Source organism: Scylla paramamosain, chromosome 8 (assembly GCF_035594125.1).
Source record: "Scylla paramamosain isolate STU-SP2022 chromosome 8, ASM3559412v1, whole genome shotgun sequence".
NCBI classification, from domain to species: domain Eukaryota; kingdom Metazoa; phylum Arthropoda; class Malacostraca; order Decapoda; family Portunidae; genus Scylla; species Scylla paramamosain.
Window position 1 is genome coordinate 17,148,453 of NC_087158.1, and position 16,535 is coordinate 17,164,987.

Here is a 16,535-nt window from a genome sequence, read left to right on the forward strand (position 1 = left end):
ACAATTACCACGTATTATAAAGTGGATATTTGTTGTAAACGCTGATATACATAAATACAAATACTGTGTTGTTAATATTCAGTTTGCAGTTTGCATTGAACCGTCTTGCTATTACTGTCGCATTACGCTTTAGCTATTTTTAGGCTAATTATGTCATCAAAGTAGAACTTCATAATAGAGGAAGGGTAGGGAGAAGAGTTTCAAGTGACCGAGAAGAGAAAGAGGAAGATGGTAGAAGAAAAGAGAGAAACACGGTGTAGTAAGAAAGCATTAAAGAGTTAGTAAGGTTGGAAGGGCGGATGTTAGAAGTAAACTAGGCGAAGGAAGGGGAGGAGAATGGAGAAATTGATGGCCGAGGGAAGGAAAAAAATGTGAGAAAGGGAAGGAGGGAGAGCGGAATACTCACTCGTCGAGATCAAGTCGTTATAGTAACGTGTGGCTATCACTGTTCGGTGAGGAAAATCTTAAAAGGCGGCTGATTTATGCGAGTGAAGGATGCAGTTATTTAGATATGGAAAGTTAGTCTAGTATATAGGAAATCCTTGTAAAGAAGTGAAAGGGTTTTTGATACACAGTGGGTATGTGAAGAAACTGATAGGAAGAAGAAAATTACTTGGATATTTGAGGCTGAATCGTTAATACGAATAATATTCCAGGAAAAGAGGAATAAAAATAGCAGGATGACCAGAGATAAAAGGAAAAGAAAATTGGGAGGGAGACTTTTGAGCCATTATAATGACTTTAGTGGCGGAGCAACTTTGGTACGTACTTTATGGCCCTCTTGAAAACTTATATCACCTAATAACCCCGAGGCTTAACTGGTGGCGGGAGAGACTTCGCGCGTCATGAACTGTAGCAGTGGACGTAACAGAAGTAATGCCAAGGACACACACACACACACACACACACAGTCCATGTCTTAGTTGAATATTCATCTGTCGTAATCTGTATACTCTTTTTTTTTTTTTATTTCTGTGGATCTATATGTATACTCGTCTGTTTTGTCTAGTAGTATCTGTTCATCTGTTGTTTTTGTGACTACTCATCTGTCTGTCCTGTGGCGCGACCCAACAGGCGGAGCGCGGTGCTGATTGGACCATTGAAAGCGAGACGTGACCTGGGGAACCAATGTGGTGATCGGGAGGGGAGGTAGTGAGAGCCGGTAATGGAGAAGCGAGTCACTCTGAATACGCTCAAATCCCTCCTCGTCACATCCCATTGAAGGCGACATGAAAGGTGTCGGCTCTCAGGTGAGTAAATAAATTCTAAACAACAGATTACTGATTGCGGTAATGGTGTTAAGGAGTGATTGCGATAATAGAAAAAGAAGTGATAGCTAAAATAGTGGTGGTCGTTATAGCGGTTGCAGTTATATTATTATGAAAATAGTTAACAGTTAACTGTTGACATTTTTATGTGTCCTGTACGGACCATGGCACATATATATATTTAATCAGTCGTTACATACAGATAACTGGGTTGACAACAAAACACTTTTCTACGTGTCAGAAAGGCCGGCCAAGGACAAATACAACAAAAAGCAAATAAATAAATAAATAAATAAATTATATAAAATTAAATTTAATTAATTAATTGTAAAAAGGATGTACGACCAGTTTACATTCTGAGGTGCCTTAATACTCCTCTTTTGAAATAGTTTAATTCATAGGAAGGAGAAAAAAAAACAAACCAGGAGAGGAGAGGAGAATTTACCAGTCAAAGGGATGAAAGTGAAAATGCTAATCAATAAACTGTTCCATTGGGAAGGTGAGCCGAATACAGGAGTGAAAGTAAATAGTCTTGTGCAGTGATACCTTGGGGGTAGGCATGCAGTAAGCTACTTCAGAAAAGCTGTAACAATGGAAATATAGAAAAGCTGTAACAATGGAAATATAGAAGGCAATAGTGAATCAGAGATTCAAGACGGTCTGTTTGAGGAGAGTACTCAGTGAAATAGTGCGGTGTTATATTCGTCATCTGTAGGACTTTTGTTAAAATTGTGTTTTGCTTCATTTGCGACCAAAATATGAAAAAATTATGGGGCTCAAAGTTTTCCATCTCTGGAACCCCTATTTTGGGGGCCCCTTTTTCTTGACAGCCCCCAAATTTTTAAATCCATGTAGGCCTGTCTTTGGTAATTGTCGAGATTTTAACAAAATACGGGTCACTTTAGAGGTTTCTGATCAAGTTGAGTTCGTTTATTTCTAAAATGCAGTCAGATGTGCCTGTTGGTAACTTTGCCAAATTTTGGCAATGCTGTTTCAAAATCGATATATTTATTGTCACAAAAATTTAACCAAATAATGTTTCTCTATATAGGTTTTCAGATCTAATATAAAGCATTGTGAAGTTTTTTTTCTGCTATTGGACTATTTAGAATAATACTTTCGTTTGATTTTAGTATCAATGTGCTGAAGAGTTTCTTAGTAAAAAAACAGATATTAGGTGTTTATGGAGGTGTTTAAGACATTATAAGGCGGGTTTACACGGGGCTGTTTTTCCATCCGGTTGCTTGCAGCCACCCAGAGTAGCTGGCAGGTTCCACCCGAAAGCATTCACACGGAGAGTAGCCGCTAGCCCGCTAGCCGGCTGCATAAAAAAAAAAAATAAAAAATCAAGATGGAGTATCTCCTCCATCGAGCTGGTTGCTATAATTGCGATTGTGCTGTGCTTGAAGAAAAGCCAAAAGAAGAAATGGCTGTGGACTTGTTCCTAGTATAGCCTTGCAGACTGTGGTGCTCGCTCGAGGCGAGTAGATGAGGGAGTGGAGAGGATGGTAGGGGCCGAGATGAGGGGATTAGGTGAGGTAAATGCAGATGAATTGTATAAATATTTCGTAGATAAAGTTCATACAGGTCAGTTAGCAAATATCCCGTATAGGGCAATACGATCACAAAAAATGGATGACTGCTAGGTTAAAGCATTATATAGGGCGTAAGAGAAGTATATATAAGAGATCAAGGGCAGGTGAAGAAGTTTTAAGGTCACAGTATAATGAATTAGTTAGAACAGTCAGGAAGTTAACGAGGAAAGCTAAGGGCAATTATGAATTAAAGGTAGACAGCCAGGCGAAGACGGACCCCAAGGGATTTTATCAGGTATACAGGACGAAGAATAAGGCAGCAGATGGGGAGCTGGTTAGTTCTGGGGAGGAGATTAGTAAACTTCTGAATGAGTATTTTTTAACCGTCTTCACCCAGGAAAACATGCAGGATATGCCAGGTAGTGGACAGGTGTTGAGAGCAGATGAGAATGAGAAGCTGATGGATATTTTCATAACTAAGGAGATAGGGGAACAGGAGATAGATAGGCTAAAAAAAGTTCAAGACACCAGGACCAGATGAAATATATCCCAGAGTACTTAAGGAATGCAAAGAGATTATTAGTGAGCCGTTAGTTTCTGACTTTAGGAAATCACTGGAGTCGGGTGAGGTACCAGTAATGTGGTGGCAGGCTAACGTAGTACCCATCTTTAAAAAAAGGAGATAAAACTTTAGCGTCTAACTATAGACCTGTCAGCTTAACTTCAGTCGTAGGTAAAATATTAGAGTCAATAATAGCGAGGAACATTAGGGAACATTTAGACAAACATAACTTGATAAATCAATCACAGCATGGCTTCACGAAGGCGAAGTCTTGCCTGACAAAACTTGTTAAGTTTTTACAGTAAAGTGTACGAGGCAGTAGATAATAGTGATAGTTATGACATCTTATATCTGGACTTTAGTAAAGCATTTGACAAGGTACCTCATCAAAGGCTCCTGAGAAAGGTTAGGGCACACGGGATAGATGGGAAGGTGTTAGGCTGGATAGGGTCATGGCTTAGTGACAGGCGACAAAGAGTTGTAATAAACGGCTCGAAATCTGAGTGGGGTCATGTAATTAGTAGGGTGCCACAGGGATCAGTATTAGGGCCATTGTTATTTCTAATATATATTGGATAGTGGAATTAGTAGTGATGTTAGTAAATTGGCGGACGACACAAAGATAGGTAAATTTACATTCTTTAGAGAGACGTAGGTTAAGAGGGGACCTGATAGAAGTCTTTAAGTGGTATAAGGGTTATAACAAGGGGGATGTAAGCAAAATTCTTAGGATCAGCAACCAGGGTAGAACAAGAAATAACGGGTTCAAGCTTGAAAAATTTAGGTTTAGGAAGGAGATAGGAAAAAATTGGTTCTCAAATAGAGTGGTAGATGAGTGGAACGGACTCGGTAATCATGTTGTTAGTGCTAGGACACTAGAGAGCTTTAAGAGAAGATTAGACAGGTTTATGGATGGGGATAATAGATGGAAATAGGTAAGTATATTTCATACAGGGACTGGCACGTGTAAGCCCGGTCGCTTCTTGCAGCTTCCCTTATTTCTTATGTTCTTATGATGCTTTCTGGTACAGAAGGGCTGGGCAGCTGGCTTCTTCAGTGACGATGTCAACAAACCAATTCCACGTCTATTTTCCTTTTTTTTTTTTTATGAATAATTTTAAATTTTATGTATTTATTGTATATAATGGTATACTCAATGGTTATTACTGAAACACTTTCCAACAATATTCTTCCCATTTCCATTTCTATATTGGTAGTTGTTCTCATGTGACCCTGGAAAATTTACATGGCAGCCGAGTAGACCGACACAGCGGTTTCTCGGCTGCTCCGGTAATTCAGCAAATCCGGGCTGCATCTCGCTCCCGGCAGCAAACAGCCGCGAATTGCCCCGTGTAAACCCCCCCCCCTCCCACATAACAGTGCTGCGGTGACTATTATTCTTGAATAGAAGCCATTCGTCCAGAAGAGGTCGGCCATTGTTGCTGGAGCTGAACATCAACGCAAACAAATGCGTCTGTTAGATGTTGGCGGAACTGGCAGAAATCAAAGCTTGGAAGTAGGATGTCGGAGGAAAAATAGCCCTATGTGATGAACGTTTTTACTAGTCAACTCTTGCACCAGTGAGATGAATAGATAGATGAAATGAAGGTACTGGTCAACTCTTGCATTAGTGGGATGGACAGATAGATGGAGTGAAGGTACTGGTCAACTCTTGGACTAGTGAGATGGATAGGTGGATGAAGTAAAGGTACTGGTCAGCTCTTGCAATAGTGGAACTGATAGATGGATAGAGTGAAGGTTCTGGTCAACTCCTGCACTAGTGAGATGGATAGAGGGATAGAAAAATAGTTCAGTTACAAAAAAAAAGGTAAAAAAAAACATCAAACAAGAAATAGTTCTGTCCTGAGCTCTCTCTCTCTCTCTCTCTCTCTCTGTGTGTGTGTGTGTGTGTGTGTGTGTGTGTGTGTTCCTGTCTTGGCTGTTAGCTGTCCTGTCTGTTAGCTGTCCTCTCTCTCTGTTCCTGGCTTGGCTGTTGGTTGTCCTCTGTTTTGTTGGCTTGGCTGTCCTCTCTGTTCTTGTGGCCCTTGGCACTTGCCCATCGCCCGGGCAGCCTCTACACACAGGCTGCCTCTCCACTGCCATAGAGCATCTCCACCTCCCACAGCAGCCACATGAGCGAGGGCGGGACATCCTGACTCCCCCCACACCACACTGCCAAGAGGCTCAGCATGTCCACCAATGATAGTCGACTACCTCTCAGTCCCATTTTCTACTTCTCTTGAAATAAAAAATGTGCCTTAGTTCAGTTTTTGCCTGAGTGGGGAAAAGTAGGATGGTTGGTAACAGACTGGTTGTGTAAGTGAGAAAATTAGTAAATAAATTAAGCAAAGGGTGAAGATGGGAGTCATGAACCAAGTGAGAGTGCAAGTATGAAGTGAGTGAATGAGAGGATCAGTGAAGAAACAAGTGCTGAAAGAGAGAGAGAGAGAGAGAGAGAGAGAGAGAGAGAGAGAGAGAGAGAGAGAGAGAGAGAGAGAATATCAAGTCAACATTTTCACCTGTTTTTACATACCAAATTTCCTGTAAAGTCACCCAAACCTGTCCACACATCCTCACACATGCCACAAACCCGCCCACACCTGTCCATTCATATTTCCACCGGTTTTTACATACCCACACACCTATTAAGCCACCCACACTTGCCACACACCTGCAAACACCTGTTTCAGTTGCAGGTGTGGGAATGCCCATCTCCACCACAGCAAGGGTGTACAAGAAGCAGGTGATGGGGGCAGAGGCAGAGAGTTACCTAGAATGGGAAAATTTTCCTTATCTAGGACTATTAAAGGTAAGTCCCCATGTACACATGTCTTTCAACACCTGTCCTTAACAAACAAACACACACACACACACACACACACACACACACCTGTTATTCATTAGGTTATCAGGTTTTATTGCATTCTTCTATTCCAGAGTTTTTCAGAACCTCTATTGACCTCTCTAAACCTCTCCTAACCTCTCTGAACTGCTCTTAATTCTCTTAACTTTTAACCTCTCTAAACCTCTCCTGACCTCTCTAAGCCTCTCCTAACCTCTCTAAATCTTTCTCTTAACCTCTCCTAACTTCTTTGAAACCTCTCTAAACCTTTCCTAACCTCTTCTAACCTATCCTGACCTCATCTACCTCTATCCTAACTTTTTCTAACATATCTTAATCCCCCTCTTAGACCACCTTTCATCTCAGATGTATAGCCAAGACATGACAGGCAGAAGATAGGGAAGCTTGGTCTTATACTGTTTATTATTTTTGTCATTTAACTCATTATTTTCATTGCATCCACCTGAAAATCTTTGAAATTTTAGTGAATCTCTCTCTCTCTCTCTCTCTCTCTCTCTCTCTCTCTCTCTCTCTCTCTCTCTCTCTCTCTCTCTCTCTCTCTCTCTCTCTGTCTCTCTCTCTCTCTCTCTCTCTCTCTCCATACAGAACAGTATATACAGTGTAACGCACACACACACACACACACACACACACAGGATGTTCTGTTGCTGGAGTTGAATAGTTCTGAATCTGCCAGTGGAACTGCCAAGGTATAAGATCAAAAGTCACTGAGGTCGTGAAGATGGCTAGGAGCAATGATGTGGATGTCTTCCTCTTCCAGGAGAGACTAAGGGCTCGACAGTGATCTTCCGGGGTACAAGGCCTTCCACTAGCACCAACACCAAGATGATGGATGACTCTCCATCTGCATGCGCTGCTCCTTCCACATTGTTGACAGCTGGGAGTATGTCGAGGTGCTGACCCTTTACTTCTCCAAGCTCTCCATGCACTTATATCAAGTCTACTGAATCTGGTGCCCTGCCTTGAAGGTAAACAACTTGTTTAGGTTTGTCTTGAAAGAGTTTGTCGTTGTGGTGGATAACTTCAAGGCCCACCATCCAATGCTGGCCTTGCTGGGGTGAACCAACAAAGTGTGCTCCCACCTGCACCAGACCCTTGAAGTCTCCAGTGGCTCAGGCCACCCACATTGGATTGGGCAGACTTGAAATTGTTTTTGCCTCTGTTCACCTCTTTCCCAACATAGTGGCCACTGCATCCCACTGTCACCATTGATCATTAAAGCATCCTGCTACACCTCCAAGTCATCATTGTGCAGGCTCCACCAATGACAGGCAAAGTTTAACATAAAGAGCTTTAACTGGCCCTGGTACCACAATGTGATAGAGACAACCTTCACTGACAGGTTTATCTCTCTGTTCCTCTTGACCACCAGCCAGCATAGTGGCCAACTGCATTCTACAGGCCACACACCACTTCATAGCACTGGTTGAAGCTCATACCTTGATTTACAAGAATCATTATATCATATAGAAGTCAAAGAGTCAAACAAGAGTGTCAGCACAGCAAAGAAGACTTACCAGAGTTAGCCTAGCCCCACCAGTCAGTACCATCTTAGCAGCACTGTGCAGCACACCCAGGCTTCCAAGGTAAAGCACAATGAGGGTTGGATTGAGTGCTGTCAGGGAATTGACTCCTACACTCCTGTGGAAGAACCTCCTAATGGGAACCACTTTGTGGTGGGTGGACTTGCATGTCCCCGTGACCTGACAAGCAGGGCTAGAGATGCCTTAGGCCTCTGCTCTGCTGTACTTAGGGGAAGATAGTTAACCATGCTAGCAAAGTCACCAGTGAGGAACCAGACAAAAGGGTTCCTGGAGTTAGTCTGCTGGTTTGAGTCAATGATGCCATGCATCAGAAGAACCATCTTCTCACATTGTCCTTTGTTGGATGGTTAAGTGTCTGAGCTGAGGTGCATTAGGGGAGTGTCTTAGCTCTGTTGCAGACCAACTTTGGAATCATGAGGGGCTACTTTTTTTAAAATGAGTGGCCCTCATGGGGATGAGGCATAGAGAATGTCTTGGAAAGTTTGTCTCCTTGATTACAGCCAAGACCCCACTCACACAAATGTGGAGCATAGTCCCCAAGATTTCTGGGAAGTTTTCGGCTCCTATCCCTCCTCATGCTGGTGACAGTGGCTGGTCCTAAAGTGGTTGCAGACATATTTGCAGATTACTTTGTTAATGTTTCCAGGAAGGATCCTAGTGTGTGAATGACACACCATTGTCACATTTGGAATCTTGTGGAGCTAACTTTGCTTCCTTTATGGGTGAATCAGAGCTTCATCTCAGTGTAGTGATTTGTCACCAGGGCTTGATAACATCTTATATGCATTCTTATGCCACATATCTGATAAGACTTACTTTTTTTATTAGACTTCTACAACTTGACTCAAAATATCAGTGGTTTTCCCTTTTCTTGGAGTGTTGTTGTAGTTATCTCCATCCCAAAGTCTGGAAAGGATCATCACTTGTCAACCAGTTATCATATCATTTGCAGTACCATGTCTAGCCTCCTTTTTTGTGACTGACTATGCGCTAGTCACCATTATTCCCTCCCTCTGTTGTCCACACAAAGTTGAGGTGCTGGATTCAGTAAAATGGATTTACATGATTATTTTTTTATTGTTCGTTGAAAAACTGGACAGTATCATACATATGCCATAGTCAGCAAACCATGGCCATTCAGTGGAGACCCAAGTAGGGTTTTTTTCCTAAAATTTTTGTTGCCCTTGGCCAGTGGTCCTTTTACATTTATAAGTAAAAATAATTAACGAAAAAAACTTGCTGCAGGCACTAAATTTATGTACGACTGAAAAAAACTCCACCGTTCAATAGCCAGAGGATCGAGTGTCTCACAGACCATAGGTCTAACTCAAAATAGTATTTTTACTTTTTTTTTTTTTTTTTTTCAGCAGACTCTCCCTTAAGGGGAGTACAGGTATCTGATATATAAAAAGGCAGACATAAATCATATTGTGATAAACAACTGGCCTTCTTCTCTATAAGATACAAAAGTAATATATATGTGATAAACAAATCATATTGTGATAAACTGGCCTTCTCTATAAGGTACAAAAGTAAGAAAATAAATAAGAAAAATAATATCACTCTTAAGTAGCAGAAACTGCAAGCAAATATGTAATATAAGACTGAACCCCATGACTTTATAACCTATGATGCCAGCCTTCTCCATACCAAATTTAGACTCTGAAGCTTAAATGCAGTGTCACAGAACTTTACTATTGTGGTGTCTGGTATTTCATGAACACAATAAGGGAATTCTGAAGCAACTGAGATTCACCATAAAATTACCCAAATCCTGCATAAAGTCATACTAATAATACCATAGAGACAGATCTATTTTCAGTTTACTGGACTCAAAACACATATTAACTTAGTACTGGATACCTTAGCTTATGACTACCTTTTCCATCTATTGAAAGCCACAAAACTAAAGGCCTGTTTTACAGTCTTGTGCACAAAAGATAAGAAAAATACAAATTATCAGAAAAATGCTGCTGCTCCACTCCTTGTTCTTCTAATACCACCTCCTTATATGTTGCTTATTACATCCTCATATTTCTTTTTCCTTTTCTCCTTTTCCTACTATGAATTATCTCACTTACTATCCACATGCAAGTAAATGAATGACCTGTGAATGTTACATTTCTTAAAACATTCATAACTAGAAAACAATTTTTTTAATTTTTCAGTTTAACCCCTTCCTGGCAGATATGAGTATATAATTATACAGTATACACACACATTTTGAACCTGGACCCATTTGTCAGTCTATCTATTATACATTCATTCTCATTTGCCTATGATAGTCTTAAAATATCTAAGTAAATAGGTTCCTTTATAACTAATTTTTTTTTTAATCAGTTAAGCTTGCAGTTCCAGCTTCCTTCTTACAACAGTTGCTCTTAACTTGTCAGTCACTCCTTGTCTTTTACCATCAAAAGACATTCATGGAAGTTCTCAGAGAGCCTTTTCCTCTTTCATTCTGTTCCACTCAATTATAGGGGATTATATCATCTACAAGAAAGAAGAAAAAAATCAAAAATAAAAGACTGAAGCAAGATGAGGGCTAGGCTTGTAATGGCCAAGTACTTTGCAAAAATCAGCCCATTTAATGTAAGCATATTATGGACTGACAGATTGGGCACAGAATGTAAGACAGCCAATGGTCTATAGCTAAGGGTTGCTCTCTATTGAGCAGTAGTTCATAAAACAAAAAAATATTGTTTATAATACAGGGAGTAATGTGTAATACTGAAGAATGAGCTAGTACTAATGCAACAGTATTACTGAATGAGAGCTTGGGTAAAAAATGCATAACTGCTGATATAGGGGTTGTACCTTCAGTCTCCACTTTGTCACTGCAATGACTAAGCTGGTCAAGTAATAGATTTGCTTGTAAAGAAATGCAATTGTGAAAATATACAAGTTGCTGTCTACAGACATGTCATCTGACCTGATCTTCAGGCGTGTTTTACTAATGTCTCTGAGGAGACAATAATGGAAACAGAATTTTCTGTCTTCTTGCATTAGATTATAATCTATGTTTTACATAGAAAATTTATCTACTACAAAGAAAAACCAGCAGAACATGGTACTACAAAAAAAAAATAGCAATGCTGATGTAAAACTGCATATACAAGAATGATGCTGCTCTTCTCACCATAGGGAGAGTTTATTTATCTGTCACAGCATTACCTAAATTTTAAAAGTTTTTGAAATGATTATCCATTTCAGAACCAGCATGTCCTCAGAGCAAAGTGCAAGGGAAGGCTAGAAGAAGGAAGATGAAACAAAAACCCTGAACCTTCAGGAAAGAAGTACTGTAGCATGCTCTGAAGTAAGCAAACTGTCATACTGTATTGCAAGATGCTTCATGAACTGATATTCATGTTTCTTTATAAGACTTAAATTCTTTAACATTTCAGAAAGACCTAAAGAAACAGCTGGATGGATCAGCATGACATTTTGATAGCTTGTTTGATACCATTTCCTAAGGCACTACAGTGCATTGCCATGTGTGTTTCATGAAGGTGAAGTTGGCAAGAACCAAGTAGATATTAGGACAGGGGAAGGTTTTACATGATGGTTATAATGAGAGAGAGAGAGAGAGAGAGAGAGAGAGAGAGAGAGAGAGAGAGAGAGAGAGAGAGAGAGAGAGAGAGAGAGAGAGAGAGAGAGAGAGAGAGAGAGAGAGAGAGAGAGAGAGAGAGAGAGAGAGAGAGAGAGAGAGAGAGAGAGAGAGAGTCCACACATCAAAACTATGTCACATAAAATCTTCCTTTTCTGAATGTCTTCCCCTTCAAAACCAAGAAAAATCTCCATGAAAAACATTTGGAAGTCAACTGTACAGTGTACAGACAGTGTCAAACAAGCTCTGTCAATATGTCATACTGATTCAACTGTTTGTTTAGAAGATATTTGCAATGATACCCCTATTTTGCAAACTGATACCTCATAGGGGTTAAAATCATAGCAAAATAAAGAATTCTCTTACAGAATATGGAGCATTTTGGAATATATAATATGATTGGTTACTCTAGAGCCTGCTACAGTATTTCTTTCCTGTAGGCTCAGTGTTTTCAGTTTCATACCCTTCCTCCTTTACTCTGAGGACATGATGCTAAGAAGGGCTGTTGGTTCTGGTTCTGCTTGAAGATTGGAAGCTGTGACAGAACATTCCTGATGATGCCATATTGTTTACTGTTTCTTTCTGAGATCTGCTCTGCTCCCAAGTTCCACTTCATTTTCCTTGTACTTTTCTCTTATCTTGTATTGTATTTATGTTGTTTTAATGTTACTGTTGTCTAAAAGGAGTTCACCAGTAACTTAATGTTATGATTTTTATTTTCTATACAGTCTGTAATATATCCTTCTTTTTTCTGGTCTTCATCTTTTCCCTTATCCATGTTATCAGTCCATTCCCTTTCTCTTGAGCCAAGCTGCTGCAGGTAAACAAAGCTTGAGAGTGGGTGCTTTGGTGCTGTGTGTAGCAGGTGGGGTGAGTGAGGCTTTCTCACTCTCAGTCTCTTACCCCATCAGCCACATAATTTGCACAGCACCCACAATACCCACACTTAAGTTTTGTTTACCTGCAGCAGCTTGGTTCAAGAGAAAGGGAATGGGACTGATAACAAGGAGAAGGGAAGAGATGAAGACCTGAAGAAACAACTGGACAAATTACAAAGACCATGTACAGAAATTAAAAATCAGATTGATTACTGAGAGCTTTTTAACAACAGTAACATTAAAACAAAACAAAAAATACTATATGGGTCTTGGAAGACAGAGAAAAGTATAAAGAAAATCAAGTGATATTGAAAAACTAGAGAACAGATCAGACTGCATCAGGAAGTCAGGGATGTGCTGTTGCAAAGGTTGTTTAACCTACCAACCTTCACAGATGCAGAAACCGCACCCTTTCTTAGCATCACGTCATAGCCTACACTAGTAATTATTACTGCATAAATCATGCAAAGTTTGGTATGGCTTGACACTATTCAGTCACTATGGTGGAAACTTCAGTTTTTTGCAGAAATTGCCTTTTTATGTGAATTAATTCATAGAATGCTGACTTGTAGTAGACCTCTCTGCTGCCAGGAAAGAAGTTAATTTCACTTTCAGTATTTAAAGTAATTTACAGGAACTTTTACTAAGCAATGCAAATTATGCATTTATGAACAAGGAAAAGGACAAAATTGGCTAGATTAGTTTCTTTTGAACAGGCGTACCATTTATACGATTCATCTAAATAAGAAGAAAGTTTTTAAAAAAATCTACTCATTGGGCCCAAATGTGGATAGCTCGTGTGATACCTTGTTTAAAAACTGATAACTTTGGTTCTGGAACACTGAAATGTCTGAACACCAGCAGCCATCATTGAACATGACTTGTTGCTAACAACCACATCATAAATCCGTTATATTGGCTTACTGACCAAATACTTCCAAATGTCCTAGTTCTAGCTATGCTCTATTATGGTACTGATTCCTACCCTGTAGAATCCTATCACACAGCTCATTCCTTTAGGAACATGTGCACAATAAACAGTTCCAAATGAAAAATAAATAAATAAATAAATAAATAAAATAAAATAATAATAATAATAATAATAATAATCTTTACCTTAAAGTCTGCAACTGTCTTCCTTAAAAAAAACCCCTCACAAGCCAAGGTACAAATTGTTAACCAAATACAATTACACACTACTAATGCCATTCATGAGAATCATTTTGTACATTAACTTATTTATCACAGAAAAGGTTGAAATATAATATGCTCAAAAATTAAACTCGTGCATATTTGGCCAGTAAAATTAGCAAAAGCGAACACAAGAATCCAATGACAACTATAATATGAAGATGTATATTTTGACACGACACAAGCTCTAATGAGTAAGATGATACTGCTGGCAAATACTGTAGCTGAAATTTATCTTTTATAGTTTTGTTTAACCATTGCCAACAAGTAAGGGAGATGACATTCTTGGTACTGTCAGCACACAATGGCAGCAGTTGTGCTATCAGTGATGGGATGTAATACCGGGTGGCAGTGTGCAAGGCCAAATTGGAGGCCAGCAGAAATCCTGGGTAATGGAGGGATGTGGTCAGAAGGCTAGCCAACACTAGGTTCTGGATGACTCCCATGAGGCCACACATTGGAATAAGTAACACCAATGTATATGATTCTGAGACTCCTACAAGAATCTGTGGAACAAGTCATTATTTTAATGCTAGATCCTGATAATGATGGTACAAAATTTTTTGAAACTATTATTATATAATATTACTGCTTGCAGTGTAGGTTGTGAAAATCAGAAGGTATAGGAGAAGATGGAGGAGTGAGTTGTGAGAGTGAAGATGACAATGTTTACACTAAAAGATGCTGACCTATAGGATTGGGCCATAATGATACCCTTGTGGTGGTTAGGTGTTGTGGGTGCATGTGACATCCCTAACAGCAGTAGGGAGATTGCCATCACCACACACAAACCAGTGTTCTACACTCATTGCCTATGCTCATTCACAAACCCCCCAATACAAAAGTGTACAATAGATTAAGTATGCTGTCAATAGAGCGAAATAACATTTGTAATACGTAGCTGCAACTAATCAAACAAATGTGACAGAAAGACCAATCACTATGCTTATAGTGCTAAGTGTTATTAATTTATATGACTGCAGGCTTGACTGGACTCAGAATAAACTGTACTGTGTGCAGCACTGGGGATTCATTACACCTGTTACACCAAGCAGTGCCATCAGGCTGCCACATATAATGTACATTAGTGACCACAGAAATACACACACACACATACACACACACACACACACATATTATACACATACACACTGTTGAAATAAATCCAGTATAATTCATATTTCTTATAACCAATGCCAAATTTCTAATTATATTTAATTTTGGTTGTTCCAGTTACACTGACTTTTCTCATCCAATGCTGGACTGGCCTTCAGTAAATTGTTTTAGTGGTGAGCTTGCTACTTGATCTTTACATACTATCTTCACAGAGTTTAGCAGTATAGTGTCAGTGACTTTTGGGAGTACAAAAGGTGGTATGGTTATCACAGATGAGGCAAGGGGTACAAGACAAGTCAGCCAGCAGCAATGTGTTAGATCACCAACCATCACAGACCTGTGAGTCTATTTATTTTCCCGATGCCTCCAGGGGCTTAACCCAGGAAGGTGTGGCCATGGCAGAAGACCCATCATCTAACATATAAACAGTATCATTATCACAAAGTATACTTGCTCAATACATGCACAATACTCCACTTACCATGAAAAGATAAAATAATGTCAGCAGAAAAGCCATTGCTGATATGGCTGTGGGGATTGTTGTGCAGAGTAGCAAAAAAGGCACAATTACAGCAGGTGTACAAAGTAATCCACTTGTTACAACTTCTGGAAGACCCATTTTCTCACTGTTGTCCCTCAGTAAAGCTGTAAGTCATAATAAACTTTTTATCCTTCACATATGTACTATATGCAATCTTTATGTAAATATTTTCATGTTTAATTAATAATGATGTTACCAAACCAACTAAATGCAAATTTATGTAAGAACACATGTCAGCAATAGATAATTGCAACTGAGGACTTCTTATACATACTTCTCTAACTCCCTCTTATGACCCCTACCATCCAGCACTTACTTATACATACTTCTCTAACTCCCTCTTATGACCCCTACCATCCAGCACTTAGCAGTAAGGGAACAACAGACTAGAGTGGTTGTTGGACCTGCTCTAGAGCAGGTGGTCTTAATATCTCTAGTTTTGGTCAGACTGCCTTTACAACTTTGATCTTAGCCTCAGCATATAAAATTAAAATGTTATAACACAAGTTAGTTTAAAGAAATACTGTCAAATGAAAACCCATAACTTAGTTTAAAGAAGTAGTGTCAAATGAAAACCCATAACTAAGTGAGTTTTAGAAGAACTAGAAGTTTTCAGAATAAAGTTTTTAGTTACACAGGTAAAATAACAAGAAAAAAAATATACACTAGGCCTTAGTAAAAAAAAAAAAAAGAGCTAGTATGAAACAAAAAATTGAGAAATCAATCTAAACAACACAACAGATATAGAAAATAAAAAAATAAAAAGGTTAAGCATCTACACATCAATTTGTAGTTACAATAAGTGAAACTAAATTTCAAGATATGGAAGCTATGAAAAGCACAAGACCAAGTAATTTTCCTAATAATTAAGTAACTTTTGAGTGTAACAATAACACTGGAATATACACAAAACTACTAGAAATGTATTATAAATAGCATGATTTATCAGTTAAACAGAGGAAACTAAACAATAGCCCATAAGATATAAACATGAAAACAAAAGTGATACTGAAGAGTGAAAGAGTAGATTAACAAGGCAAGAGTGGCAGTTCTGAAAGTGAGGAAGTTTGGGATAGTATCTTAGTTGGAAGATGCATGAGATGCAGTGAAAGAGCAAGGCTACAGTAAAGTAGAAGAGTAATGGTGGCTATTTAAGTGATTTAATAGGAATGTGCAAGGAGGTTTCTGACATGGAAAGTATTAGACTGAAGACAGGAAATGAGTGGTGGAGTGAAGAACTGATATAAATGGCATGCATATGAAATGTGGCTGCAGAGGAGAGGTGAAAGGTCACAGAAGAAATATAATTTGAAGAGCCAAGATATCTGATGTGGATGAGAGGTTGGGGTATAAAACTCATAATTTTTTTTTCTGCCAAGAAAATATCTTGGAAGGAGATAGAGGAAAAACATGGGATAAGGTTGTAAAAA

General features: G+C 39.1%; 1 protein-coding gene and 1 long non-coding RNA gene across 2 annotated transcripts in view; one reads left to right on the forward strand and one right to left on the reverse strand.

The window, feature by feature from the left end:
• LOC135102885 (uncharacterized) lies at positions 1 to 15,008 on the forward strand. Its single transcript, XR_010269821.1, has 4 exons — positions 1 to 1,250; positions 6,056 to 6,174; positions 6,989 to 7,196; positions 14,682 to 15,008. It is a non-coding gene; the product is annotated as an uncharacterized LOC135102885 (long non-coding RNA).
• Positions 8,830 to 16,535, reverse strand: part of LOC135102884 (uncharacterized) — a 22,943-nt gene continuing 15,237 nt past the window's right edge. Inside the window, exons 8-9 of the mRNA XM_064008484.1 lie at positions 15,046 to 15,209; positions 8,830 to 13,954 (exon numbers count right to left, since the gene is read on the reverse strand). Coding sequence (XP_063864554.1) covers positions 13,535 to 13,954; positions 15,046 to 15,209 — 584 coding nt within the window. The 3' untranslated portion in view covers positions 8,830 to 13,534. The remainder of the gene's footprint in view (positions 13,955 to 15,045; positions 15,210 to 16,535) is intronic.